The 25,872-nt window shown below is 37.0% G+C and overlaps 1 protein-coding gene across 12 annotated transcripts in view; it reads right to left on the minus strand.

The window, feature by feature from the left end:
* The window catches only part of Arid4b (AT-rich interaction domain 4B), a 124,638-nt gene that overhangs the window by 35,568 nt on the left and 63,198 nt on the right, over positions 1-25,872 (minus strand). For 4 of the 12 annotated variants that reach the window (XR_015641003.1, XR_015641004.1, NM_001414215.1 and 1 more), the window contains 10 exon segments: positions 23,530-23,668; positions 21,270-21,349; positions 19,860-19,936; positions 18,232-18,386; positions 15,525-15,597; positions 13,014-13,108; positions 11,880-11,977; positions 9,130-9,370; positions 8,449-8,624; positions 785-1,045 (listed from right to left, as the gene is read on the minus strand). Coding sequence is in view for 8 of the 12 variants with exons in the window: in NM_001414215.1 (NP_001401144.1) it covers positions 785-1,045; positions 8,449-8,624; positions 9,130-9,370; positions 11,880-11,977; positions 13,014-13,108; positions 15,525-15,597; positions 18,232-18,386; positions 19,860-19,936; positions 21,270-21,349; positions 23,530-23,668 (1,395 nt within the window). In the remaining 4 variants the exon portion in view is untranslated. 12 annotated transcript variants of the gene reach the window in all.

The raw sequence follows: 25,872 nt of genomic DNA on the forward strand, positions 1-25,872 counted from the left end.
CTGAGCCTAATTTCACAAACTACAACTAGATTTCATACATTTAATTTACTACCTAACAATAAACATTCCAAAGTTAATGAAGTTACTGTGAAAAGACAACTAAATGGTTTGCCTTACAAATTGACTTCTCAATTTTAGATAAAACTGAAAAAGTGCAAGATAAAAATCTTAAATCTCTGACCACACCTAGACCTGGACCTCTGCTTTGTCTTTCACTGGCAGGACTCAGGAGCAGTAGGAAGGTTCACTCTTAGCACATTTGCTGCTATTTTCCAGCTTTGGTTTCAAAGACACAAATAAGGTCCTATGACTTCTGAAAAGATACTAATATAGCTGCTGATAATAAGGTCTTTTAAAAAAATCAGTGATGCTTCTTAAGAAATTCAGACTTTGAAATCTGGACGACCACAAAGAAGAGTGTGAGGATTTAAGTGGAGAAAGCAGGCAGCCTGGTAATGATATGATGAAGTCAAGAAGCAAAACCCATTATCATTGTGAGGTTTTCCTATCATTTCTTTCCAGTGTATACTCTATTAAACATGTATTAGACTTAACTGTCTAGACCTACTTTCCATTTACTAAAGATGTCTGTGAAGTGCTGAAAACACGAAGTAGAGTGGTAGGGTGTCATCGAGTGAGGTATTAACAGGCTAAAAGCTTGATATTTTTAATGTTAATGTGTTCAGTTAGAGTACTAGTAAGTCTGTAATTTGTTATGTAAGTTTTTAAATAGAAAAGTATTTTAAAAGTGTTTGTAATAATCACTAGCTGAAACTCAAGTTACCTCACATTCCATCCGCAGTAATGCACCAAGTAAAGGACCTCTCCACCTTCGACATCAGAATCTTTTATACTAGCTTCATACATTTTTTGATTTTTCCCTCGTCCATACCGCACTTGGACTTTCATGCCTGGTGGATAGCACTCAAACTCCTCTTCTTCATTGTTGTCATCATCATCTTCATCCTCATCTTCTTCCTCATCTTCTTCCTCCTCCTCTTCTATTTCTTCATCATCTTCATCTTCTTCTTTATTGGTTTCATCTCTTGAAAGGTTTAAAAAATTGAAGAGTTAATAAAAGTTACTTCATGAGTTTCAGTTCCAAACCACATATACCGATAAAAATCGTGGCTGTGATTGTTCCAGAACAGCTGGTTCCGTGTGTACAAAATGCTCTGAATTTCAATTTAGTATTTAAAACTAAAACCTGTATGAGAGGACAAGTGTCAGAAAGATAGTTTTAGAGGAAAAATAAGAAGCAAAAATAAGTACATAAAAAAAAAAAAAAGAAAGAAAATCCTGCACTGTAATCCCAGTCCTTGGGAGGATGTAGGCAGGAGGATCAATGTGAGTTCACAGGTCAGTCCAGGCTACATAGAAAGACCCTGCTCAAACAACAGACAGAAAGACAGAGATTAAGATTGATTGATTGATTGATGATTGATTAATTGATTGACTGATCGATTGACTGATTGATTCCTTGACTGATTTTCACCAAAGGAATATAAGTTGTGATGAACAATAGGAAACTAGTTTGGCTGCCTAAGCACTCTCTCATATTTTATTACAGAAGTGCTTTACAACTCAGTTTATGTACACATACACACACACACTTACTTCATTACCATTTTCTGATGGAAACTTACTCTAAAACAAACATGTCCAACATTAGTATGTTTAAAACAAAATATTCACTAATTAATGGTGACCCTTAGTAATGTTAAGACATGCTCAAAACAGATTCTCAAATGTTGAAGTAAATGAAATATAATTTTGACTTTCACAGGGATTTTCTACTATGGTCACATAAATTATGCAAGTATCACAATTTTACCAGACATTTATTGAATTTTTCTGGCATAGATTCTTTCAACATGAAAGCTTCTTAAAAGTAGGAAGATTTAGAGGTCAATTCCAAATATAGAAAACAGAAACACAAACGATCATAGTAGGAACACTAAGTTATTTTCATCACCTCAATATCACATAGATCCTAAGAGTGGACACTTATATTCCTTTATTTCTTTTTCATTGGAATTTTAAGACAGTGTCTCATTATGTAGGCAAACTTGGCCTTCAACTTTGATCCTCCTGCCACAGACTCCAGAGTTCATCACTATGTCAGCCTTTATGTTCTTCTTACATTATCCATAAATCTGTACTGAAAAAGTTTTTAAAAACCTCCAATTCTGAATCTTTACCAATCACTAGTTTTATATAAAATAAATTTCAATGTAAAATACAGTGTTATATTTGGGCAGTTTGTCTGCTTTGCAATGTGAGTGCACTAACAGCAAGTCTCTCACAGAGGATCTGTCCCTTCATACACATTGGAAATGTGTAATTATAAGAAAATAGATATAGAAAAGCCCCTGTGGTACTAATTTCAGCTTTAAATTCTTTCATAAAAATCTTTTGACTGACAGCATGTCTCAGCTATCATTTCTTACTATATAATTACATATGTAATGAGAAAACTAACAGATAAAATGGAATGACAAGTGAGTTCACAAATCTATCAACTTTGTCTGAAATGACAGCTCAACCCTATAATCCTAGAGCTCAGGAGGCTAAGCCAGGAGAATCTCTTAATCAAAGGCAAGATAGCAAGGCCCTGTTCTCAGAAACTCCACACAAAGAAACAGGAGAATAGAGTCAAGTCAGTCAGTATTTAGAAATCTAGACTTAACTGAATACAGCTTTCATCTGAAATGAAGAGCATGAACTGTTATTTAACAATCAATAGCATTTCTAGCATGAAATATTTTAATCAGCAAAGGTAAGTACAAAATCATCAGAGATGGCCTTATAAGTATTAAGAACATTAAACGAATTTGTATTCATTTATGCTATTTATATAACACACTGAAACTGCTAGGAGAGCACTCTGAAAAAATACGGCTTGTCCGTGTTTCAGGACTCCACCGTGAACATCTGAGAAAAAGGGAGTAATGGGGAGCACGGTACAAAGAAGAGCAAGCACCAAAATAATCAGTGAAAATACCGGACTCATACATCAAAGAGTACAGTGAGGCCACTAGGCACATGCCACTACTATCAGACATGAAGACATCCTACACATGGTTGTGGAAACAGTACACGGAAATTTTAATAGACCAATCAAAAAATTTTAAATATGTACTTAAAATCAATCTCAGATACAAAACTAAACAAAATTTTATTAAACTATACATTGGAAGTTCAAAGAAGCAAACAACATAGATACTGGCAATTAATCAAGGAAAACGGCTCTGTTTTTTGAAAGGCACTACTGGCAAATTCAAAAGTCAATGAGCATAGAAAGGAATTTCCTGAAAGTACCCATTATAACCAACACACTCGTTAAAAACTAAGCTCATATATATATATATATATATATATATATATATATATATATATATATATATATCATACAAGTAAACACACATATATGTTATTTGTCTTTTAAAGATCATTGTGCTAATGTATGTTTTATATGAGTACAAGCATAATGAGCCAGAGGGCGAGTGTGTGAGTCAGAGGGCAGTTTGGGGGAGTTGGTTCTCTTCTCACTGATTTCTAGGGCTCTACTTCAGGCAGTCAGACTTTGTAGGACAGATGCTTTTACCCACTGAGCAAGCCTGACAGTTCTAAAGTTAGCTATGTTCTTCAGAACATTGTTTGGAAAACAAACTACATCAAAATAAAACTTTCACAACAGAGAAATGCCAGAATTTCCTGGTTTGACATTATTACTCTACTTATATCATTGTCATCGTCATAAAAAAGCCACAGTGTGCCCTTCCAGTCTGAATCAGTGCCCTGAGCAGACCTTGGGTGCTGGATCCTCACTCACTCCCACAACACCCAGAGGAAGCCCAATTCCCAGGTCCTCTAACACTTGAAGGATCAGAGATGAGGAGGCCACAACTGCCTCAACACCAAGAGTAACTGGGACCCCTGGGATCCAGAAACACAGGAATCCCTGCCAAGTCACTGGCATAGGTTCCCTTCCAGTCTGAACCAGTGCCCTGAGCAGACCTTGGGCGCTGGTTCTACAGTGACTCCACAAGTCGCAGGTGTTCTGAAACTCCCGGGATCACAGGAGAGGCCACAACTTCTGCCCGAAAACCCAGAATAACTAGGTTCCCAGGACCCAGGGACACAAGAACCCTCCCCCCAGCAAGGGGCACGGTTCCTCCTGGTCTGACCCGTGGGGACTGGCTCCACACCAAGTACCATCCAGAGGAAGCCCGACTCCCAGGTGCTCTGAAACTCCCAAGATCACAGGATCCCAGGATCCCAGAGGAGGCTCCACTCCTAGGAGATCAGACACAGCCAGGAGTTCAGGATCACAAAATCCGAGAATCAAAGACAGACACTTCCTCAGAGTAAAAGGCTGGAATAAAAATTTTCCAAGGAAATGGTCCCAAGAAAAAAAACTGTAGTAGCCATTCTAATATGTAATAAAATCAACTTTCAACCAAAAGTTATGGAAGGAGACTTTATACTTTATACCTCAAAGGAAAAAAATCTACCAAAATGAACTTGCAATTCTGAACATCTATGCGCCAAATGCAAGGGCAACCACATTCATAAAAGAATCTTTACTAAAGCTCGAAACACACATAACATCTCACACAATAATTGTTGAAGATTTCAACACCCCAATCTAATCAGTGGACAGATCACAGAAACAGAAATTAAACAGACACAGTGAAACTAACAAAAGTTATGAACCAAATGGATTTAACAGGTATTTATAAAACATTTCATCCTAAAAAAAAAGAATATACGTTCTTAGCACAGCAGGGTACCTTGTCCAAAAGAGTTCATATAATCAGTCACAAAACAGGCATCAACAGATAGAAGAACACTGAAATGATCCCTTGCATCCTATCAGATCACCATGAACTAAGACTGGTCTTGAATAACAAAAAAAAAAAAAAAAAAACCCCAGAAAGTCCACATACACATGGAAGTTGAACAATGTTCTACTCAATGATAACTTGGTCAAGGAAGAAATAAAGAAATTAAAGACTTTTTAGGATTTAATAAAATGAAGGCACAACCTACCCAAACTTATGGGACACAATGAAAGCAGTGCTAAGAGGAAAACTCATAGCTCTGAGTGCCTCCAAAAAGAAACTGGAGAGAGCATACACTAGCAGCTTGACAGCACACCTGAAAGCTCTAGAACAAACAGAAGCAAATACACGCAAGAGGAGTAGAAGGGAGGAAACACTCAAACTCAGGGCTGAAATCAACCAAGTAGAAACAAAAAGAACACAAAGAATAAACAAAACCAGAAGCTTGCTCTTTGAGAAAATCAACAAGGAAGATAAATAACACTTCACCAGACTAACCAGAGGGCACAGAAAGAGTATCAAAATTAACAAAATCTGAAATGAAAAGGGAGATATAACAACAGAAAATGAGGAAATTCAAAAAACCATCAGATCCTACTACAGAAGAATATATATACTCAACCAAACGGGAAAATCTGGATGAAATGGACAATTTTCTATACAGATACCAGGGTTAAATCAAGATCAGATAAACCATCTAAACAGTCCCATTGCCCCTAAAGAAATAGAAGCAGTCATTAAAGGTCTCCCAACCAAAAATGTCCAGGACCAGATGGATTTACTGTTGAATTCTATTAGACCTTCATAGAGGACCTAGTGTCAATACTCTCCAAACAATTCCACAAAATAGAAACAGAAGGAACACTACCCAAACTCCTTCTATGAAGCCACAATCACACTTATACCTAAACGACACAAAGAGAGCTTCAGACCAATTTCCCTTATGAGTAGCAAATAAATAAACAAACAAACAAACAAACAAACAAACTCAATAAGATCCTCCCAAACCAAATCCAAGAACACATCAAAATGATCATTCACCTTCATCCCAGGGAGGCAGGGATGGTAATCCATCAATGTAATCCACTATATAAACAAAGAAAAAAGCCACATGATCATCTTATCACATGCTGAGAAAGCATTTGACATAATTCAACACCCCTTCATGATAAAAGTCTTAGAAAGATGAGGAATGCAAGGCCCACACCTAAACATAGTAAAGCAGTATAGAGCAAACCAGTAGCCAACATCAAACTAAACGGAGAGAAAACTGAAGCAATCCCACAAAAATCAGGGACTACACAAGGCTGCCCACTCTCTGCCCACCTATTCAATATAGTACTTTAAGTCCTAGCCAGAGCAATTAGACAGCAAACAGAGGTCAAGGGGATACAAACTGAAAAAGAATAAGTCAAAATATCTCTATTTGCAGATGATATGATAGTATACATAAGTGACCCTAAAAATGCCACCAGAGAATTCCTACAGCTGATAAACAACTTCTGCAAAGTGACTGGATATAAAATTAACTGAAACAAATCAGTAGCTTTCCTCTACTCAAAGGACAAATGGGGCTGAGAAAGACATTAGGGAAATGACACCCTTCACAATAGTCACAAATAATATAAAATACCTTGGAGTCACTCTAACCAAGCCAGTGAAAGATCTGTATGACAAGAACTTCAAGCCTCTGAAAAAATAAATTGAAGAAGATCTTAGAAGATGGAAAGATCTCCCATGCACATGGATTGGATTAATATAGTAAAAATGGTCATCTTGCCATAAGCAATCTACAGATTTAATGCAATTCCAATCAAAATTCCAACTCAATTCTTCACAGAGTTAAAAAGAGCAATTTGCAAATTCATGTAAAACACAGGATAGTGAAAACTTCTCAACAATAAAAGAACTTCTGGGGAAATCACCATCCCTGACCACAAGCTGTATTACAGAGCAATAGTGATAAAAACTGAATGGTATTGGTACAGAGACAGACAGGTAGATCAGTGGAATAGAGTTGAAGACACAGAAATGAAACCATACACCTACAGCCACTTGATCTTTGACAAAGGAGTTATACCATCCAGTAGGAAAAAATACAGCATTTTCAAGAAATGGTGCTGGTTCAACTGGTGGTCAGCATGTAGAAGACTGCAACTCTTATTATCTCCTTGTACAAAGCTGAAGTACAAGTGGATTAAGGACCTCCACATAAAACCAGGTACACTGAAACTAATAGAAGAGAAAGTGGGGAACTGCCTAGAACACATGGGCACAGGAGAAATTTTACTGAAGAGAACACCAGTGGCTTATGCTCTAAACTCAGGAACCGACAAATGGGACCTAAAATTGCAAAGCTTCTTTAAGGCAAAGGGCACTGTCAACAGAAAAAAATGGCAACCAACAGATTGATAGAGCATCCTCATGGATGGAGTGGATGGAGGGATGAGATGGGAGGTTTTCTGGAGGGGAAACTGGGAAAGGGGATAATATTTAAAATGTAAATAAAGAGGGACTATGGTAGCACATCCCTTTAATCCTAGCACTTTGGAGCAGAGATGGAGGGCTGTCTGTGAGTTCAAGGTCAGTCTGTTCTACAGAGAATTCCAGGGCTACACAAAGAGAAACCCTGTCTCCAAAAAAAAAAAAAAAAAAAAAAAAAGACACAGTGTAACAAACAGATACCAAAGAACAAACACCAACCAGAGCATCTTACGAGTCTTAACCTTTTTAATCTCCTATAAGTTAAGACAGATAAAATTCTTGGTGGTCGCCAATCAGGGAAAGTTTATATACCAAAAACCAATCAAAACAACATAACCAAGGCATCATATCGTATTGTTTTCTTTTCTATTTATAAAGCTAAACAGATCAACATCCTTCAGGTAAAAATCCCAATCTTTACTAAGTTTCTAAACTGTAATAATCTCCTACGGCAGGAAAGTATACTTCAACTGTGCACATACACAGAGAGAAGAAAATAAATGTCCTTACTATATTTACCTGGGCACATTTAGTTTTGTTTTTTCTTCCCTGTTTGTATAATGGAGCTGTATTTTTAAAATCCTCAAATGAGAACAGTTGGTTTCACTTATTGAAAAGAGTAACTAGCACTTAGATCATTTTATTCTAAAGTCTCAGAGATGAAAGCCAAAGATTCTTACAAAGCTAAGAACCCACCAATAGACCACTTAAGTCAACATTCCCAAGTAGCCAAATCAAGTAAGTATGACTCATCACACACAGCCAAAACGACCCATACACTTTCTGCTTAAGAGACAAACACCCGGAGCCCCAACAGTTTCTGTGTCATCTTCATAACTTGCATTACCCAGTCAGGAGCAGACCTTAGTGCAGTAAAGAATACTGTTCCCTCAAGAAAATTATTTATAGGTTTCTATGATGAGAGCAAGAATAGATCAAAAAATATGATCTTTTCAACAATTCACATTAGTAGTGTCTCTGAAAGAATCAATTTTTCTTAACAAATGCAAATGATTCTTCTATACGTCATAAATCAATTTAGATTCAAACATTCACAAGACCAAATAAGAAGGCTGCATCCAACCACACTGTATCAGAAGCAGAGCAAGTGTCTTACCCAGATCGTGCTTGCTCTTCTTCAGCATCTACCTCTGTGCTGAGGGCCTCCTCGGCCCTAGCTGTGGCACCGTCTTTATCTTCCAAGCTTTCCTTTTCTTCTAGTTTTGTAATGTTAGCTTCTTTTTCTTGATCAGATTGTGCAGGTATACATTCTAATAAGCCTTTTTTACTTCCCTAGAGAAAGACCAGAAGAACTAAACCAAAAACAGTAAAAACTTAAACCTAAATCAATGATTCTAGCTGTCAGCAACAAGAGGTGTCAACCAATATGTTACGGCTATTACTACTGATAATGTCAGCATATTCTTGCATTTTAAAGAACACATCATATAAAACTGCTAAGCCTGTCTGGTTAATAACTATCCTAAAATAACATTTCAGAAACATTCAGTAGAAGAGTTTGGCACTCTGTGTTTAATCCTCATCAAATCAAAAATTAACAAACACCCTTAAAAAAAGGTACAATGAAGAATAATAATGCAGGGTTGGGGATTTAGCTCAGTGGTAGAGTGCTTGCCTAGCAAGCGCAAGGCCCTGGGTTAGGTCCCCAGCTCCAAAAAGAAGAAAAAAAAAAAAAGAATAATAATGCATAGAAAGCTAATAAATTGATTGGAAGAACTTCACAAATGATTAGAAAATCTATCTAGATGACAGATGACAATTAACGGTATATGGTTACCAGAGAGGGTTTGATATTTTCTTTTCTTTCACTCTCATCCTCAGCAGGCGTCTCCTCTTTTGGTATCATGTTCTTACTGTCTTCCACATTTACTTCTTTGATCTCTGCATCACTTTCTTCTTTAACTTTTATTTCTTTATTTTCACAATCTTTACATGGCTTGTTAAGAACTTTCTCTGGCAATGCCATCTGAAAATCAATATTTGCCGACCTGCAGTACTCTTCAAAGCCATATAAGTACCTGGAAACATGCAAAAACGATACATTTAGCAAGAAACACTCAAATACATTACTGAATAGTGTGTGGGGTTACTTTAGCTTGTTTTCTTTTTGTTTCATTGGGGGTGCGGGGGGAGGGGGGGTGGCCTGAAGCCGGAGAAGATGCTAAAGCCTCCTGGAGGTCACACAGATGCATTACAGTGGCCACTTTACAAAGTTGTTAGTTAATATGCATTCATGTCTTAGGTTATATGATCATCTTAACACATTCTAATAGTTCTCCATCTTTTATTGAGAGAAAAATTACTAAATGTGTAACCCTAAAATTATTGGCTCTCTTATCTCAAGTCTCCCAAATTCTGGGGTTACAGACATGGGCCACCATGCCCAGAAACGCCCCACCCCCCATTTTAAACATTGTATCAAATAAAATCAATTGACTATTTAAAGTCACAGGTAAATGAATGGAGGTGGAAACAATCACTCTAAAGTGAGGTAAACCAGACCGAGAAAGAAAAACATCAGGTTTTCAGTTGTCTGTAAATGTTAATGTTCAATCTTCGGAATATGTGTACTTCATCTGAAATACCCACAAAGGTCTGAGGTTACTAAGAAACCAAAAGAAGGGACCTTTAAGGGAAGGGATTGAATACACTTGTATAAAAAGTTAAAAAGGGAATAATGGAACAGGAAGAGTTAAACCGGGGTGAAGGAATGGAAGGTGTGTTAGAAAAGGGAATAAATAACAAAGACCTTTTAAAAACACATTACGCAGTAATCGATCAACAATGCCCCTACTAGACACCAGAAGATAACAAATGAAAAGCCCAGTGGGGATGAGTTACTTACTGCCTTTGAAGGCTATAGGCCTGATAGTCAATAGACCCCTGAAACATTTTAAGTTTAAGCTATTACCTAACTGCTCTTGGTTACCCTTCAGAACTGGAGAACAAGATACTACTACTGAAGACACCACATGCTTGAGTTATAGGATTCATGCTACTAGAAACGTGGATATCTCATCCCAAAATGCTGTCTTTTATAGTCTGAAAGGTGCTAAGTAAACTACGGGAGGAGAAAAGTAATCCTTAATCACACCCAACTATTTTAACGTTTCCAGCTACAATGATGACTGTGGCCTGGAAAACGTGCCCTCTAGGGCAACAGTGGCACAAACACTGTGGGAGTAATCAACTGCTTCCTGTGAGTCCCACTCCACAGAGCAAAACCCATACCTGGGTACCACTACAAGGCTAAGAACCTGTGTCATTAGGTCACAAGCCCTAAAGGAGAACCTATTAATCTTTGGCTTAATGGACAAATATTAAACTAATAATTTACCATTACACTCACAGATCACCTAAGAAACTTCTACTTGCAGTAGACAATGGTCCACAAATAGTTAGTAGCTAAGGTACAGAAAATAAGAGACTGCAGAATGCTCAGTCCTATACAGAAAAAATACATGTGTATGTGTATATGAATATATAGCTACTCCCCTTCCAAGACTCAGAAACCACTGTGGAAGAAGGAATGTAAGGAGTACAACAGCCTATTGTAGTGGATGGCTACAAAGAAACTGTCTTCTATACACAGCAGGGGAGCTACATACATGAACTCAAAGTAGTTGTAATACAATGTACAAAACCTACGTAAGACAAAACCAGACCAAATTGAGTACTCGATCCCACCCAAGTTATGGAACTATTGGTAATTGTTAGCTGCTGGGGGGTCGGGGAGGCAGGCAGGCAGGGAGGGAGGCGGGCAGGCAGGCAGACAGACAGACAGACAGACAGAATTTTCTCTCTAAGTATAATCCCTGGTAAGTTAACCACTCTCCAAGTAGAAGAACATACATTTAAAAATATTTAGGCCACACAAATTGGTCTTGTAGAAAAAAAATGACAGATAAAGGAGGGAAGTAAAGAGAGAGAAAGAAAGGGAAAGGAAAGGGAGAAAGAAAAACAAAGTTGGGTGGGTGGAGAAGAAAGAGTTAGGGGTGAATGTGGTCAAAACACATGAAGCGCCCAAGGAACTTCAAAAATAATACCTGAAGTAAGAGTGAAAAGTTACAATCTAAATAAAAGTAACAACAGTAGATACAAAGGAGAAGCTATAAAGATTATAAATGGTAAAAATCTATTTTGAGTATTTATAATATGCAAAGTATAAGGCACTTTAGTAAACTTCATTCAAAAGCAGAACATTCCTAATGGGCAAGCCATAGTGACCCCTTTGTAAATAAACTAGGGAAAATAAACTTAAGGAAAGCCAGATAGGGTCAAAGAATACCCACAGCTAATAGGATACCTTTGGCTCTGGGACATGAGCTTTTAATTTCTATGCAGTACTTTTCACATGATGATGGAATCTAACATTTTCTTTACAGATTCTTTAATATCTAGAATTATTTCTATAGACTAAATAGTAAAAATTTTCAGTTTCTTCTAAGTTAGCTTAAGTTAAATGATATATTGCATGTTGTTTTTAGGTAAGATATGAAGACAGTCACGTCAAGTACACCGACTCACTTTTTGTAAGCACATTTAACGTTATATCCTGCAGCTGAATTTAAGACAGGGATGCCAAGGTCTTGGTAGACTTGCTTCCAAACAGCTCCACTTTCAATCTAATGGACAAAGGGAAATAAAAATTTTTAAATTCGAAGTGGGATGGCAGTAATACATTTTAGCACACATAACAAATATGGTGAGCTACATTTACTGGGTCCAGGCTCAAATGCATGAAAAATAAATGATAAATTTTAATTGTGGTTTACAAATAAAAAGTTTGAGTACTCAAACAAATGCCAGACCACTCTAAGTATGTAAATATTGAGCTATTGAACTTTGAAATAAATTCAGTTATAGTAAATATAAAAGTATTATTTTTAAATCAACACTTCTAACAAAAAGAAAAACTGACATTTTCCTATCAAATTCACAAGCTAGTAAGACAAATTACTCAGTGAACTTTGTAAAGTATTTTAATCTAGAGCACACTCTGAGTTAAATGACCCATACAGGGTAACTAAAACACCATCTCAGATCAGCTTAAACACAAAAGTTTTAGAGGGAGGGAGGGAAACAGGGAGGGAGGGAGGGAGGAAGGGAGGGAGGGAGTAGCATAATCAAGTGGAGCTCTGTGAGTTCCAGGCAAGTCTGAGCAACATGGAGAGTTCTAGGCCAGTAAGGGCTACACACTAAGATCCCATTTTTAAAAGAAAGGGGGAAAAAAAACCGAGTGATTCCATCTCTAAGGCTGTGCCTTGACTAAGACCTCATTGAAGTCTGACACTAAAAAGGAAATCAGACATGTACTCTCTGTAAACTGCATATTACATCTTTCTTTTTACATTCTCGTTAATAGACAATAACTTGAGACATGACAGATATATACTGGGCAGCTATTAATCCGTTATTTCATGATGCTTTAATGTTTACTCATTAACACAGCAAATAAAGTGTAAAGCTAAAACTTATGTTTCATTCTGACAGAGGAAATTACAAGAAGACACTAAGTAAAGCCTTCAAGATGTTACAAAGTGGTAGAGAAAGAGAAGAGAGACAAGCTGCAACATCCATTCCCAAAACCAAGTCTATGAATGATCCCTAAGGAAACATATGGTATAAAAAGCACATTTCACTTTTGATTATAATACTTACGTTATCAAATCCTCCAAGTTTGTGCACAAGTCTGAATAACTTAAAAAGATTCAGATTTCGATACCCAAGCACAGGCCGTTTGTTAATAGGTGTACCTATTAAAACACATAATACATTAGCACCCTGCGTTACATATATTAATCTAAAATCTCAAAGGATTCACATAATACCAATTATTACCACCTACACTCCACAGGACCCAAACAGAATACAAGCACTTCCTTATCTAAACCCATGACAACATTATTTTAAAAATTTTGTACACCAGATTTTTAGGTTTTTTCTAGCATCTTTCCTCTGTTGATATTGATATAGAGGACTGTGATGGTTTGTATATGCTTGGCCCAGGGAATGGCACAATCTGGAGGTGTTGCCTTGTTGGAGGAAATATGTCACTGTGGGCATGGAACTCAAGACCCTCTTCCTAACTACCTCCAGAACAAAAAGGAAAACTCTCAGCTCCTCCAGCACCATGTTTGCCTGGATGCTACCCTGCTCCCACCTTGACAATTATGGACTGAACCTCTGAACCTGTAAGTAAGCCCCAATTAAATGTTGGGCTTATAAAAGTTGCCTTAGTCAAGGTATCTGTTCACAGCAGTAAAACCCTAACTAAAACAAGGATAAACCAAGTAAAGCAGGACAAACTGCAAACCTTTCAAACACTAGGGAGATAAAACTGAGAAAAGCTAAAGTACTGAGATATACAATGGGCACCTATTAATCAGTTATTAACTCACTAACACACCAAATGATTCTGCAGTAAAGCCATACTTCTGTTTCATTCTAACAGAGGAAATTACAAGGAGACACTAAGTAAAACTTCAAGATGTTACAAAGTAGTAGAGAAAGAGAAGAGAGACAAGCTGCAACATCCATTCCCAAAACCAAGTGGATGAATGAATGAATGGATTCTTCTCTAATTAGGTTTTAATCATTTTCTGTACTTTTTTTATAACTCACACAAAACTGTAAGGAAGACCACACTTCTTAGGCTAAGTCTCCACGCAAACAAAATACACAGATAAAAAATATTTAACATTAAAGAATAAAAAAAAATACTCATACCACAACCACCACTACTATTCATCAGTACAGAACAAGTTCCTGAAGGTCTTGGTTAGTACAGTAAATTTCAAAAAGTTAGACTACATCCTCTGTCCTGCTGCTGCATGCATACCTATGTGTGTAAAACCTGGAATTGAACATGTCTTGGATATACTAGGCAAGTATTCTACCACTGAACTATTAACTTGGCCCACTAGGGGTTTTTTTTTTAGAGATTTTTCTTTTATATGAATATGTATGTATATGTCTTTACACCACATGTATATCTGATGACCACAGAAGCTAATAGATGGCTTCAAGTCCCCTAGGGGTAGAGCTACAGACAGCTGCTACCTGATATGTGGGTGCAAGTCCTCTGGATAAGCAAGCAGTCAGTACATTATTCACTGTGCCATCTTGCCAGTCCCCCCCCCCCTTTACTTTTTATATGTGTTTGTGTTACTGTATAAGCACATGTGCGTGGAGGTCAGAAGCTTCTTTTTTCCCTTAGGGTCTCTCACTGAGCCTGGAGTTCGTGTATTTGGCTAAATTAGTTGGCCAGCAAGACTCAAGATTTTCCTATCCCTGTCTTCCCGACACTAGTGTTCTATGTACATGCCACCATGCCCGGCTTTTTAAAATATGGGTAACAAGGACTGAACTCATGTACTTATGCTGACATGGCAAGTAATTTACCAAGTAAACTGCAGCTCAACTTTTTTTTTTTTTTTTTTTTTTTTTTACTTTTTGGGACAAAACAACATTGTCCCAGCCTCCTGAATAGCTGAAATTATAGGCTCATACCACCAGGCCCAGTTTTACTCCTTGTCTTCTTCTGAGAAGAGTGTAGTTTACGGAAGGTTTCATATATACAAGGCTAGCTTCAAACCTGCTATGCAGCTGAGGATAGTGTTGAACTTCTAATCTCACTCCACTGGAGAGTGTTAGGATTACAAGCATTTCCCACACCACACTCTATGGATTATATGGTAGAAATAGAATTTGGCTTCATGTATGCCAGGCAACCACTGTTACCAACTAGGCCACATCACCAGCCCTATTCATTACATTTCTTTTGCAGCATTAAGCAAATTCAGAAAGCTGTCCCACTCAGCTGGAGCCTGCCATTTATTTAATTATTTATTTATTTTTTCCGTTTTTAGGTTACTTTTTATTTTGTATGAGAAGGAACTTTTTGAGGCGGGATCTTACCATGTAACCTGGGCCAGCCTCAAGCTCACAGTCTCTGCACTAACCTCCCTATGTTGGGATTAAAAACAAGAACTAGCATCTAGCCTTGACGTCTCTTCTTGCTATGATTTCTGGATTTCTATGAGGTTGGATGGTAAGATTTACTCAATACCAAACAAGTCCAATATTTGTTCTGTATCTCACACACAGTTAAGAGTAAGCATGCTCACCTCTACCTTCCGTGAATTTAGACAGTAAGAGTGACACACTTACCTCTATCCTCCATGAATTTATACAGCTGCTGAAGAAAGTTCTCCCTTTCCTCTGGAAATGGTTCTATTTCTTCCTAATTTTAATCACAGGAGAAAAGATATTGTTTTCCTCAATTCAGAATTTTATTAATGCAAGCAACATTTCTTGCCAACAGCAAAAACTATTATTCACTTAAATATTCCAAAGGCAGTTTACAAAATATTTTTTTACTACTAAGCTGTTCAAAACCACCTTAGTCTAGACATTTTGCACTAGATAAATACTTCTTAAAAGATATCTCAACAGAATTCCAACTGTCAATTTTTGTATAAGAAAAGGCACTAATAAAACTGTTGATCTCTGTGCTGTTACCAGAGATTTAGTCTTTAAATCAGGGTCACAGGCTCAAGAACACCTATTCTCACGTATATTAAAATTGGGCTAGAGTTTAACATCAAAGCTGATTCCATTATTGCTCCTCAAGGAACTCAGAAAACACAGGTCCCATTTGCTCTAAGTATCCTTCGTTATAGGCAGCCCCACTGTATAGTACTTCAAGCTTACATAATCAGTGAAGTGGGGAACAAACTTGATCTACAATACCTGAAGATTCAGACTTAGGGAAATCTTCAAGTAATAAAATAATTCCCCGAATTATCAATTACAAGGGAGGGACTAGCTTCTTGCTGCTGTGGCCAAGGGCTGTGGCAGTAGGGAGCTGGTCCTGAAGCAACCTGCAAGGAGCAGGGTAGTAGGTAAGATGGAGGAACTCACGATTCATTGACTTTCATCCATTCAACAAACAAAAAGCACCTTAAGTGTAGGCACTGTGCTAGGTGCTGCATCAAATAGAAGAAAAAAACCTAAGGAGCCTGCTGTGACAGAAACGTGAGGAGTAACTGCAGAGAAAATGACTCAGCACATACAAGCAAGCTGTGCAGTTACTCTAACTGAAAGAAAAGTTCTAAAAGTCATAGGAGATCCAGCTAATATGCTAAACAAAGTCACATATCCAATGTCATTGTTCTAGTGAGGGGAATTGTTTTGTGGAGCAAAGAACAGTAAAAAAGAACAAAACAGACATATTAATAAGCTATTAGATTGGTACTTAGACACAAAATAAATGACAACTGTTAACTTGCTTGTGATAAACTGCATTTCTCAATTTAAACAGCCCATATATGCCAGGTTTTGGCAAGGCAGTGAACTACAAAAAAAGTTGACATCATCCTAAATGTCACTATGGTAAAATATCTGACTTGAACCACATTAGTTTTGTTTCTATTCCAAACATCTAAGTTTTTATTTAACTTAAACTGTTTAAATGGATCTCAGATTTCCTTCCACCCCCACCCTACCTCCACCCAGATTTGCTTTTTAAAAAGTACTTGTAAAACACAAATCTAAGCAACAAAATGTTCAATAACTGATATTTATGACCACCTGCCATGGTTATGCACTATAATAAATACTAAGAATAGAAATAAACTAATAATATAGAATCCTTCTCTTTGAGGAGCTTACCAATAAATTAGTAAGAAAAATAACAGGCAATAAACCTAAATAAGAGTGGTGAGGAGAGACATAGAGACAGGGAGAGATATATGCTGTATTCCAGAGGGGTGGGAGGAGTGAGGAGGAGGTTATGGTTCAGGAGTTTCCCTCAAGAGTTTTGGAAACTGACCAGACATGTGCCCAACAGTCCGCATGCACGCATGCACGCACGTACGCACGCGAGCACACACCAGGGTGTAGAACAGAGGGAGGAGAAGCAGAGTGCTACAGTGAGGGAGATAAGGTAACAGCTACAGCTCAGAGTTCCCAGGGAAGGCACAGAGACAAACACGAGGAAGGGGCAGCAGAGGCTGGACCATCAAAGAAGACTATACACTTGGAGGTGGACTTCTATACTAAAAAGAAAGCCATTCAGAGATTCTACACAAGGGATTGGTCACATAATACTGGAGACAGAAGCCAGGGCCTCCAGCTTGCAAGGCAAGCACCCAGAGAATACCTCAACCTTAGTTTTGACTTTAATATTTAAAATAAAGAGCAGACCTAGGCCAGATTGAAACAGACAAGTTTCTATGCTATCATTTGTCACTGCGTTATAAAACATAACTATTTGCTACAATTAAATAATATAATCCAAAAACTGAGAACATTACATATTCACAAGAAATTACCGTGATTTTCCAAATAGAAAACACAGTTCACCTCATGGTCAGAGAGTAGGTATCATTACCTGTACACTACTTAGTCATTAACTATGTTCCAATTATCTGTCACCTGAAGTCACAACAAAATCTAAAACTTTAACTCGATGACCCAGATGAATGCATACAGAAATCCATATATAGGAAGTTCAAGTGTTTTCCATTCTGTGAATCTAAGATTTCACTAATACTGGTTGGTCATTACTCTGGGCACATTTCTAGTCTTTTGGCAATTATGAAGATATACTGCTGCTATGAGATAGCAACTATCATACACACACTACGGTTCAAAGCATGTGAAGCACTAGGTGGTATTTTAGCCATCTTAAGCAAACGAACCCCTGAATCACCTCACCTCGGGAGAGTGTATGAAACGACTCTTAATTCCCCAAGCTCACATTCCCATTTTCAGATAGAAAGCAGACTTGATTAGACAGAAGATTATGATGAAAAGATCCCTAATAGTAAGACATTACTTAGCATTTTCAAAGGCATCAACAGTTTTTATTTACCTCTTCTTCGCTGCTATTATCTTCTTTCTCTTTTTCATCATCTTCCTCCTCCTCCTCTTCCTCGGCTTCACTACTGGAGCTGTCTTCTTTCAGTTCAGTCTTCCAGTTAGCAGGAATAGTTCTACTTTTGTGAAACTCAAGTGCCTGATCAAAGGCTAGAAACATACCATAATGTCAACAAGCAGAACAGATTAGGACAACTGAGTTATCTAAAAATATTAAATATGACAAGAAAGAAAGGCTGTGCAACCAAGTACCAAGGCTCCTGTTCTGCACTAAGAACGATTACACGAAGCCACCCACTTAATCCTTCTGATCTTATATGTGGGAGATCCACTTTACAGCTATTAAAGTCCACTGTTACCACTGGAAGGGTTCTTAGATTCAAACAAATACAGGCTGGAGGGATGCCGCAACAGATTTAGAACACTGGCTGCTCTTCCAGAGGTCCTGAGTTAAATTCCAGGCACCCACAAAATGGTTTCAAACTGTAATTCCACATAATCTATAATTGTAACCCCATGAGATCTGATACCCTTTCCTGGTTTTCAAACGTACACACAGACAAAACACTCGCATATATAAAGTAAATAAATAAATCATAAAAGAAAAAGAACTGGGCACATAACGTTAATCCTAGTCAGATCTCTGTGAATTTGAGGCCAACCTGAACTACAAAGCCAGTTCCAGAACATCCAGGGCTAAGAGAAATTCTGTCTCAAAAAACAAACAAACAAACAGAACAAATGCAAGAGGAAAAAGGCTATTTTCTTTTTTAAACAGAAATTAACTTTATATCCTACAAACAATTTTAACAGATGAGTCAATGTTTTTCATTATTACTTGTCATTCTCTTTTTCTGTTTTTGAGACAAGATCTCTCTGTGTAGCCTTGATTGTCTTGGAACTGGCTAAATAGACCAGGCTGGCCTAGAACTCAGAAATCCATTTGCCTCTGCCTCCCAAGTGCTGGGATTAAAGATGTGCACCACCATCCTATGAGTCAATATTTTACTCAATAATTACTAAACAGCACCATATCAAGCACAAACCTAAAATTAGCCAGAAATATTCTCTACAAATCTAACTTAAGCCAAACTTGAAATTTTGTAAATAATGAATTTAATCTAAAATAAGCTAAAAGAGTTATTCTCTTCTTATACTACATTGGTATTAACTATAAATCATAAATTTGTAGGCAACCTATCTACCTTTGATAGGTAAGGAAAAGTAAGAAACAATAATTTAAAATGCTAAAAACAAGCTAACAAATGCAATCACAGTATTACTTCCCAGTCAAATATAACTATTAGAGCCTTTAATTAGGAATAGACATTAGCAGAGTTAACAAATCAAAATTACCTTAATTTTATTTTTGTCATCCCTCGAAACCAACAGTGAATTTCCTAGGTAGAATCTACATTATTGAAATAGCTATTTGGCTTTCTTTAAATCACTGATCCAGATTATTACTCTACTTAGAAATTCTATTGAAAAAGGTTTATAACAAGACATGCAAGCTTTTTCAACATATAAATCTAATAAAAATATATTAATAAAGTAAAAGAAAGCTTGAATTTATCAATTTGTTAAACGTTTCTTATAATCTTCCCAAGATTATTCCCTTACCTTGTTTTAATACGGCATCAGGCTTTGGTGCAGTGTCACTAGTAATTTCATGGACATCTTTCCTTGGAACTGAAGTACTATAATATTCAATCACAAAGATGAAAAATAAGAGATTAAGATAGTAGTCACTGACACAGACAAATATCACAAAAATGAGACCATTAACATGAGCAATAAAGACAACTGAACACAGGGGCTAGCTAAACTGTCTATAGAAGCATCCTGCCTTAAGATTTGTTTTGTTCATACCTTGATTCAAATTCCAGAATCAAGAAAAGGAAATACTGAGTCTCTATATCTATTTATTTCTTAAAAGTAAAACTAAAAATATCGACCTCTTCTAAAAAGAAAACCCAAAAACCAAAAAACAAAACAAAACAAAACAAAAAAAGCTTCTCCATGTCAGACAGTGCTGGAGCACACCTTTAATCCAAACATTCAAGAGGCAGAAGCAGGCAGCTGAGTTCAGGACAGCCAGCTCTACAGAAGGAGCACCAAGACAGTTGGGGCTACACAGAGAAACCCTGTCTCAAAAGAACAGGAAGGAAAGAAGGAAAGAGAGAAAGAAGGAGGAAGGAAGGAACAGAGGGAAGAAACCATCTTCTCTGAGAAAGATTGCTTTCTTGCCATGTAGAATACATTGATTAAAAACCCACTTAAATCCTAAGATCACTTTATAAGTCATACACTAGCCAAGAGAGCAGCACTTTTCAACCTTCTTAATGCTATGACCCTTTAACACAGTTCCTCATGGTGACCCCAACCATGAAATTATTTTTGTTGCTATTTTGTAACTGTAACTTTGCTACTGTTATGAATTATAATGTAAATATCTATATTTTCCAAAGGTCTTAGGTGACCCCTGTGGAATGGTTGTTAGACTACCAATGGGCTCTCACCCCCACAGGTTGAAAAACACTACAGTAGATCTTATTTAGAAACAAAGAGTATTAAATAATCAAAAATAAGCCTTAGGACTACTGACATGGCCAGGCAAGTCCTGCTTTCAAGCCTGAGAGCCTGAATTCAGTACCCAAAACCCACATGGTAAAGGAGAACCAACTCCCAACACGATGTATTCTGACCTCTTCATGTACAGAATTATATACACCACCTCAGAAGTAAATAAATTACCCCAGAGACAAACAATATATTACTATCTCCTTAAATCCCTTAAACATTGAATCTGCCACAATAAACCACCAGTTATCATATCATGACTAAGAAAGTATTAAGTCTATGATAGCAGTCTAATGAGTAAAGGATGATACTGTAAGACTTCCAGAGAGTGTGAAAACCATTCTCTTTGAAACATTCCTCTTCAAAACTTAAATTCATAGGATCATAGTTTAACACCCTAATTTGGAAAACATGGCTTATGATTTTAAAAATTACATGAACAATACTTACAATTTGCCATCTTTGAAAGATCGCACAAGAATATTGTCTTTTTTCACGGCGATCTCATCACTACAGTCAGGACAAACCACCTTTAAAAGAAAGTATGGAACTATCATAAATGAAAGTAGACTTAAAACTGTTTACACGCCTGCTATTTAAATGTTTTTGAAGGTGTAGAACAGCACTTTGTGGCTGAACTGAGGACAAAGACCCAGAGTCCCTAGAATCTTGAAGACCATATGTTAAGCCTTAAATAAAAACTAAAAGCTTATAAGATGATCTAACACAAAATCATGTTTTTAAAGATTTGCCTTACAGCTAAGCATTAAAACATATTCCTTTAATCCTAGCACTAAGAAGCAGAGGCAGGCAGGCAGGTCTCTGTGAGTTCCAGACCAGAGAATTACACAAATTCAATCCTAGAACCCACAGTGTGTTAAGAGAGAACTATTAATTGCAACAAGCTGTCTTCTGACCTCCACATGCACACTCCACACATGTATGTGGCCATGGCAAACCCCCCAAATAAGTGAGTGCAATTTAAATTTTTAAATAAATAATAAATTACTGGGCCAGTGAGATGGCTCAGTGGATAGATTCCTGGGCACTGTGGTTATACCTAATGCCTAATGATCTCAGGACATGGGAGGCTAAGGTAGGAAGTTCTTTAGTTCAAAATCAAGCTAAGTGCATAGAAAAATCATATCTCAAAAACAACAACAACAACAACCACCCTAGTAAGACAGTTAAAAACATTTCATGCAGCAGACCCAAGTTTCGTTCCTAATACACATGTCAGATGGTTCACAAGTACTTGAATCCTATGTCTTCTAATTTCACAGGTATTTTCATATGCATAGTATATACTCACACAGAAACAAATACACAAATAATTTTCAAAAGTTAATTTTAAATTTACAAAAAGTCTTAAAAAATTCCTGGGCTAGGAGATGGGTCAGTCAATAAGTAAAGTGTTTGTCATGCTAGCATTAGGACATTTAGGATCCATGGCAATTATACAAAAGAGAGGTATGGCAGCATGACTTGGAAATCACAATACAGGATGGGAATGAGAAGATCCTTAGTTCAGCTAATCAGAGTCACAATGCACAAGATTGTGTGCACACATGACAAAGTTTTGATAGACGTATATTTTATTTACACAAAGCAGTGTTAAGTTTTTATCAAAAAAACTTCCCTTTACTTTTTAGCATTCCTCTTCTAAAAAAAATATCTTTTTGTTAACATTTATTTGCTTGGGACAGAGGAGGACTGCACATGGATATAGATTAGAGAACAAATGCAAGAGTCAACTCTTTCCTTCTACTATGGGAGCTTCAGGACTTGAACTCAGGGTTAGTGTTAAGTGAAACCTTTACCAGCTGCGCAAAGCCTGGCCCAGTAATAGAATGATGAGTGCCAATTCAAAAGTCTGCCCTCCTTTTGCATTTTAGACTTCATAGTGGACTTAGGAGTTCTGTAAGTTTACATCATGATTTTTCTACCCCCAAAACCCAGTTTTTCATTATCAAACTGCTTCTCTTAGACATCACCAAGATATTTTTGTATTTAAACGATTTAGAAAGTAATCTTTGCTGGCTTAATAAAAGCTAGATTCGCTCTCCTATTGTGACCTATAAACACCATTAGTTAGAAAAAACAATGTTTCCTGTACAAACTTATCTCATTAAAACCTACACTGTTTATAGCCAGGCACGGTGATTGTATACCTGTTAACCTGGAAGGTGAAGGCGGGAGATTCAAGAACTCAAAGCCAACATAATTATACAAACAGCAGCTGAGGCCAAACTCCAGCACATGGACCTTATCTTAGAGAGGGAGAGGGAGAGGGGAGTGGAAGCTCAGCAGTAAGATGCCCTACTGGTAAAAGCACTTGTCGCTCTTGCACAGAACCCAGGTTCAGTTTCCAGTAGCCACCTGGACAGCAACTGTGAGTGTCTGCAACTCCAATGCCAAGAGATGCAATAGCCCCTTCTGGACCCGAGGCACACACATAGAAAAGCAAATATTCATACAAATAAAATAAAAACTAATTTATGTGTTTTATGTATATAAAGTTGCCATCCCAGAAGAGAGTATCAAATCCCACTAGATGGTTGTAAGCCACAATATGGGTGGTGGGAACTGAACTCAGAACCTCTAGAAGAAAAGCCAGTGCTCCTAATTTCTGAGCCATCTCTCCAGCTCCACACCCAATAAATATTTTTTTTTAAACAAAGGATTAAAATCTTTCACTCAAAATACTCACCAGTGCAGGGAACCACAGCGCTTTCTTTTTATCCAAACTAATATAATCTACACAAACAACTTTGCCTAGCAGTTCGTCAGTCTGTTTCCTATCATCCTCATCGTCATCACTGGATGAGGAAGAAGATTCCTCCTCTGGTCTAGAAAGAGAAAAAAAAATATATATATAGAACATTCTCATTTACCTTCAGGAAGATAAATATACCAATAGTTAACAGGATGTTTTAGAACGTTCCCACATCCACTAAAAGTAACTCTTTAGATTTCAAATCATTCTCTAAAATTTCCAAACAAGCTTATCTTCAAACAAAAGACATTATACCTATCACTCCCCAAATCATTTGTGCTTACTGTTTTGAAAAACAAAAGAGAACAAAGGCATAGGCACAGCAGTGCACACCTGTAATTCTAACAGTCAGGGGTCAAGGCAAGGAGCACTGAAGTTTAGTGCATGGTTTACATACCAGGACAAGTTCCACAAAATAAAACAAAGATTAAGGGGGAAGAGCAGAACAAAATAGCCCATCTCCAAATCCTCAAGAAAAAAAAAAGGCTAAAGGCCCATACTATACATCTCAGCATTGCACTGCAAGAGAGGAGATATGAAGCTCAGATCCAAGGCATTCAGGAAATAGTCTTCTAGTATTCCCAATAGTGAGAAAACTTGAAAAGGGAGAAGGCAGGGGTTAAGAACACTGTCTATTCCAGAGGACCAGCTTATCTTACTCACAAGCCCCTCCGGACTACAGTTCCACAGGAACCAATGCCCTCTTCTGGCATTTAAAAAAGAAGGCAGGGGTTGGGGATTTAGCTCAGTGGTAGAGCGCTTGCCTAGGAAGCGCAAGGCCCTGGGTTCGGTCCCCAGCTCCGGAAAAAAAAAAAAAAGGCAGATTTAAAAAAAATGGAAGTTAATAGTGAGGGGCAAAGAGACAATCCAGTTAAGAAACAATCATTGTAATCATTGTGATCCTTAAAAGAAAATGAATCCAGTTCAGTACACAAAATGCACACATGGTTCTTTTGTGTTGTAAAATACATTCAGGAACACAAGATTTTGCACTAGGCCACAAAAATAGGAACTGGTCAACTAACAGAGAAAGAAGTATCTGAAATCAGGTACTATGCTTCTTTGACATTAGAAAAAAGCTGACTATAATTCTATAAAGGAAAAGAGATAAGACAAAAGGATACTTTATATTGAATTTCATGACAATTCAGAATACTGAAAAAAGATTTCTAACAATAGCTCAAATGCAACCCTAGTTTCAACAATCCACTATTATTTCAGACAAGTATGAGCAATTTCATACTTCATGTGCTGTATATTTTAAGAGATTAATTTTAATAGGTAATTCATAATGCATAGGCTCTTAAAGACTGAACCACTGGATATATGGACATAAGCAATCGTATATTTCCTGATTTTTACCAAAATTAAACTGTTAACAAGAGTGCAAATCAGAGATAAATGACCTTCCTTAGCATGTCTAAGAGTCCTGGATTCAATCTCTACCTCCACATTTATTTAAAAAAAAAAAAAAGGAATCTAACTTTATTTCAAAAAAGGTACATAAAATATCTTTTGAAATCAAACAGTAGTAAAGTAGCAATTGTCGCACTATTTTGTGAACAAGTCATAATCAATAAATTTTTTAAAGCATGGCTTATAATATGCAAATTAAAGTCACAGACATTCCTTTTCCAGAATAAAAATCATTAGCATTACCAAAGGATACAGCTTAGGAACATAAGTAATCTTTGTTAGTAAAGCAAAGTTTGTTAGGCTTTATTTCTCTTCTGCTGGGGAAGTAACAGCAGAAGCTTGCCTTCTACTCCAGCATCAAAGACCTTTAACAAGTTACTAAAAAGAAAAACAGTAACAAAGCTAGGGGACAAAAGCTCATAGGAACAGGTCCATAATTCTAAACATTGTATTATTTGGGCAGAACAACACAACTTCTATCCAGAATAAGAAACTAGTAAGGGAAGAACTCTTAAAGTTACACATTAAGATCAATAACTTATTTTAAATAATTAACAATGTAGTTGGTCGTTAAAAAATTATTGGACTTAACTAGGATTAACTAAAGGCAAGCTATAGACTAAGTAGAATAAAGAAAGGCAGATTAGCTAGTATGTGGATTTATAGCTGTTGAAAGAGAAACAAAGATATTGGAACAATGAAGTCCTGGGAAACCTACAGAATTTGATGGTGACATGTTCTTGTTATATATCCTAGGTTGGCTGCAAATTTGCCATCTGCCTGCTTCAGTGTCTCAAGAGCTAGGATTACAGGCACACACCACCATGCCTGATTAAAAATACATTTAAAATAGCCATTGTT

Source organism: Rattus norvegicus, chromosome 17 (assembly GCF_021556685.1).
Source record: "Rattus norvegicus strain SHRSP/BbbUtx chromosome 17, alternate assembly SHRSP_T2T, whole genome shotgun sequence".
In the NCBI taxonomy this organism is placed as follows: domain Eukaryota; kingdom Metazoa; phylum Chordata; class Mammalia; order Rodentia; family Muridae; genus Rattus; species Rattus norvegicus.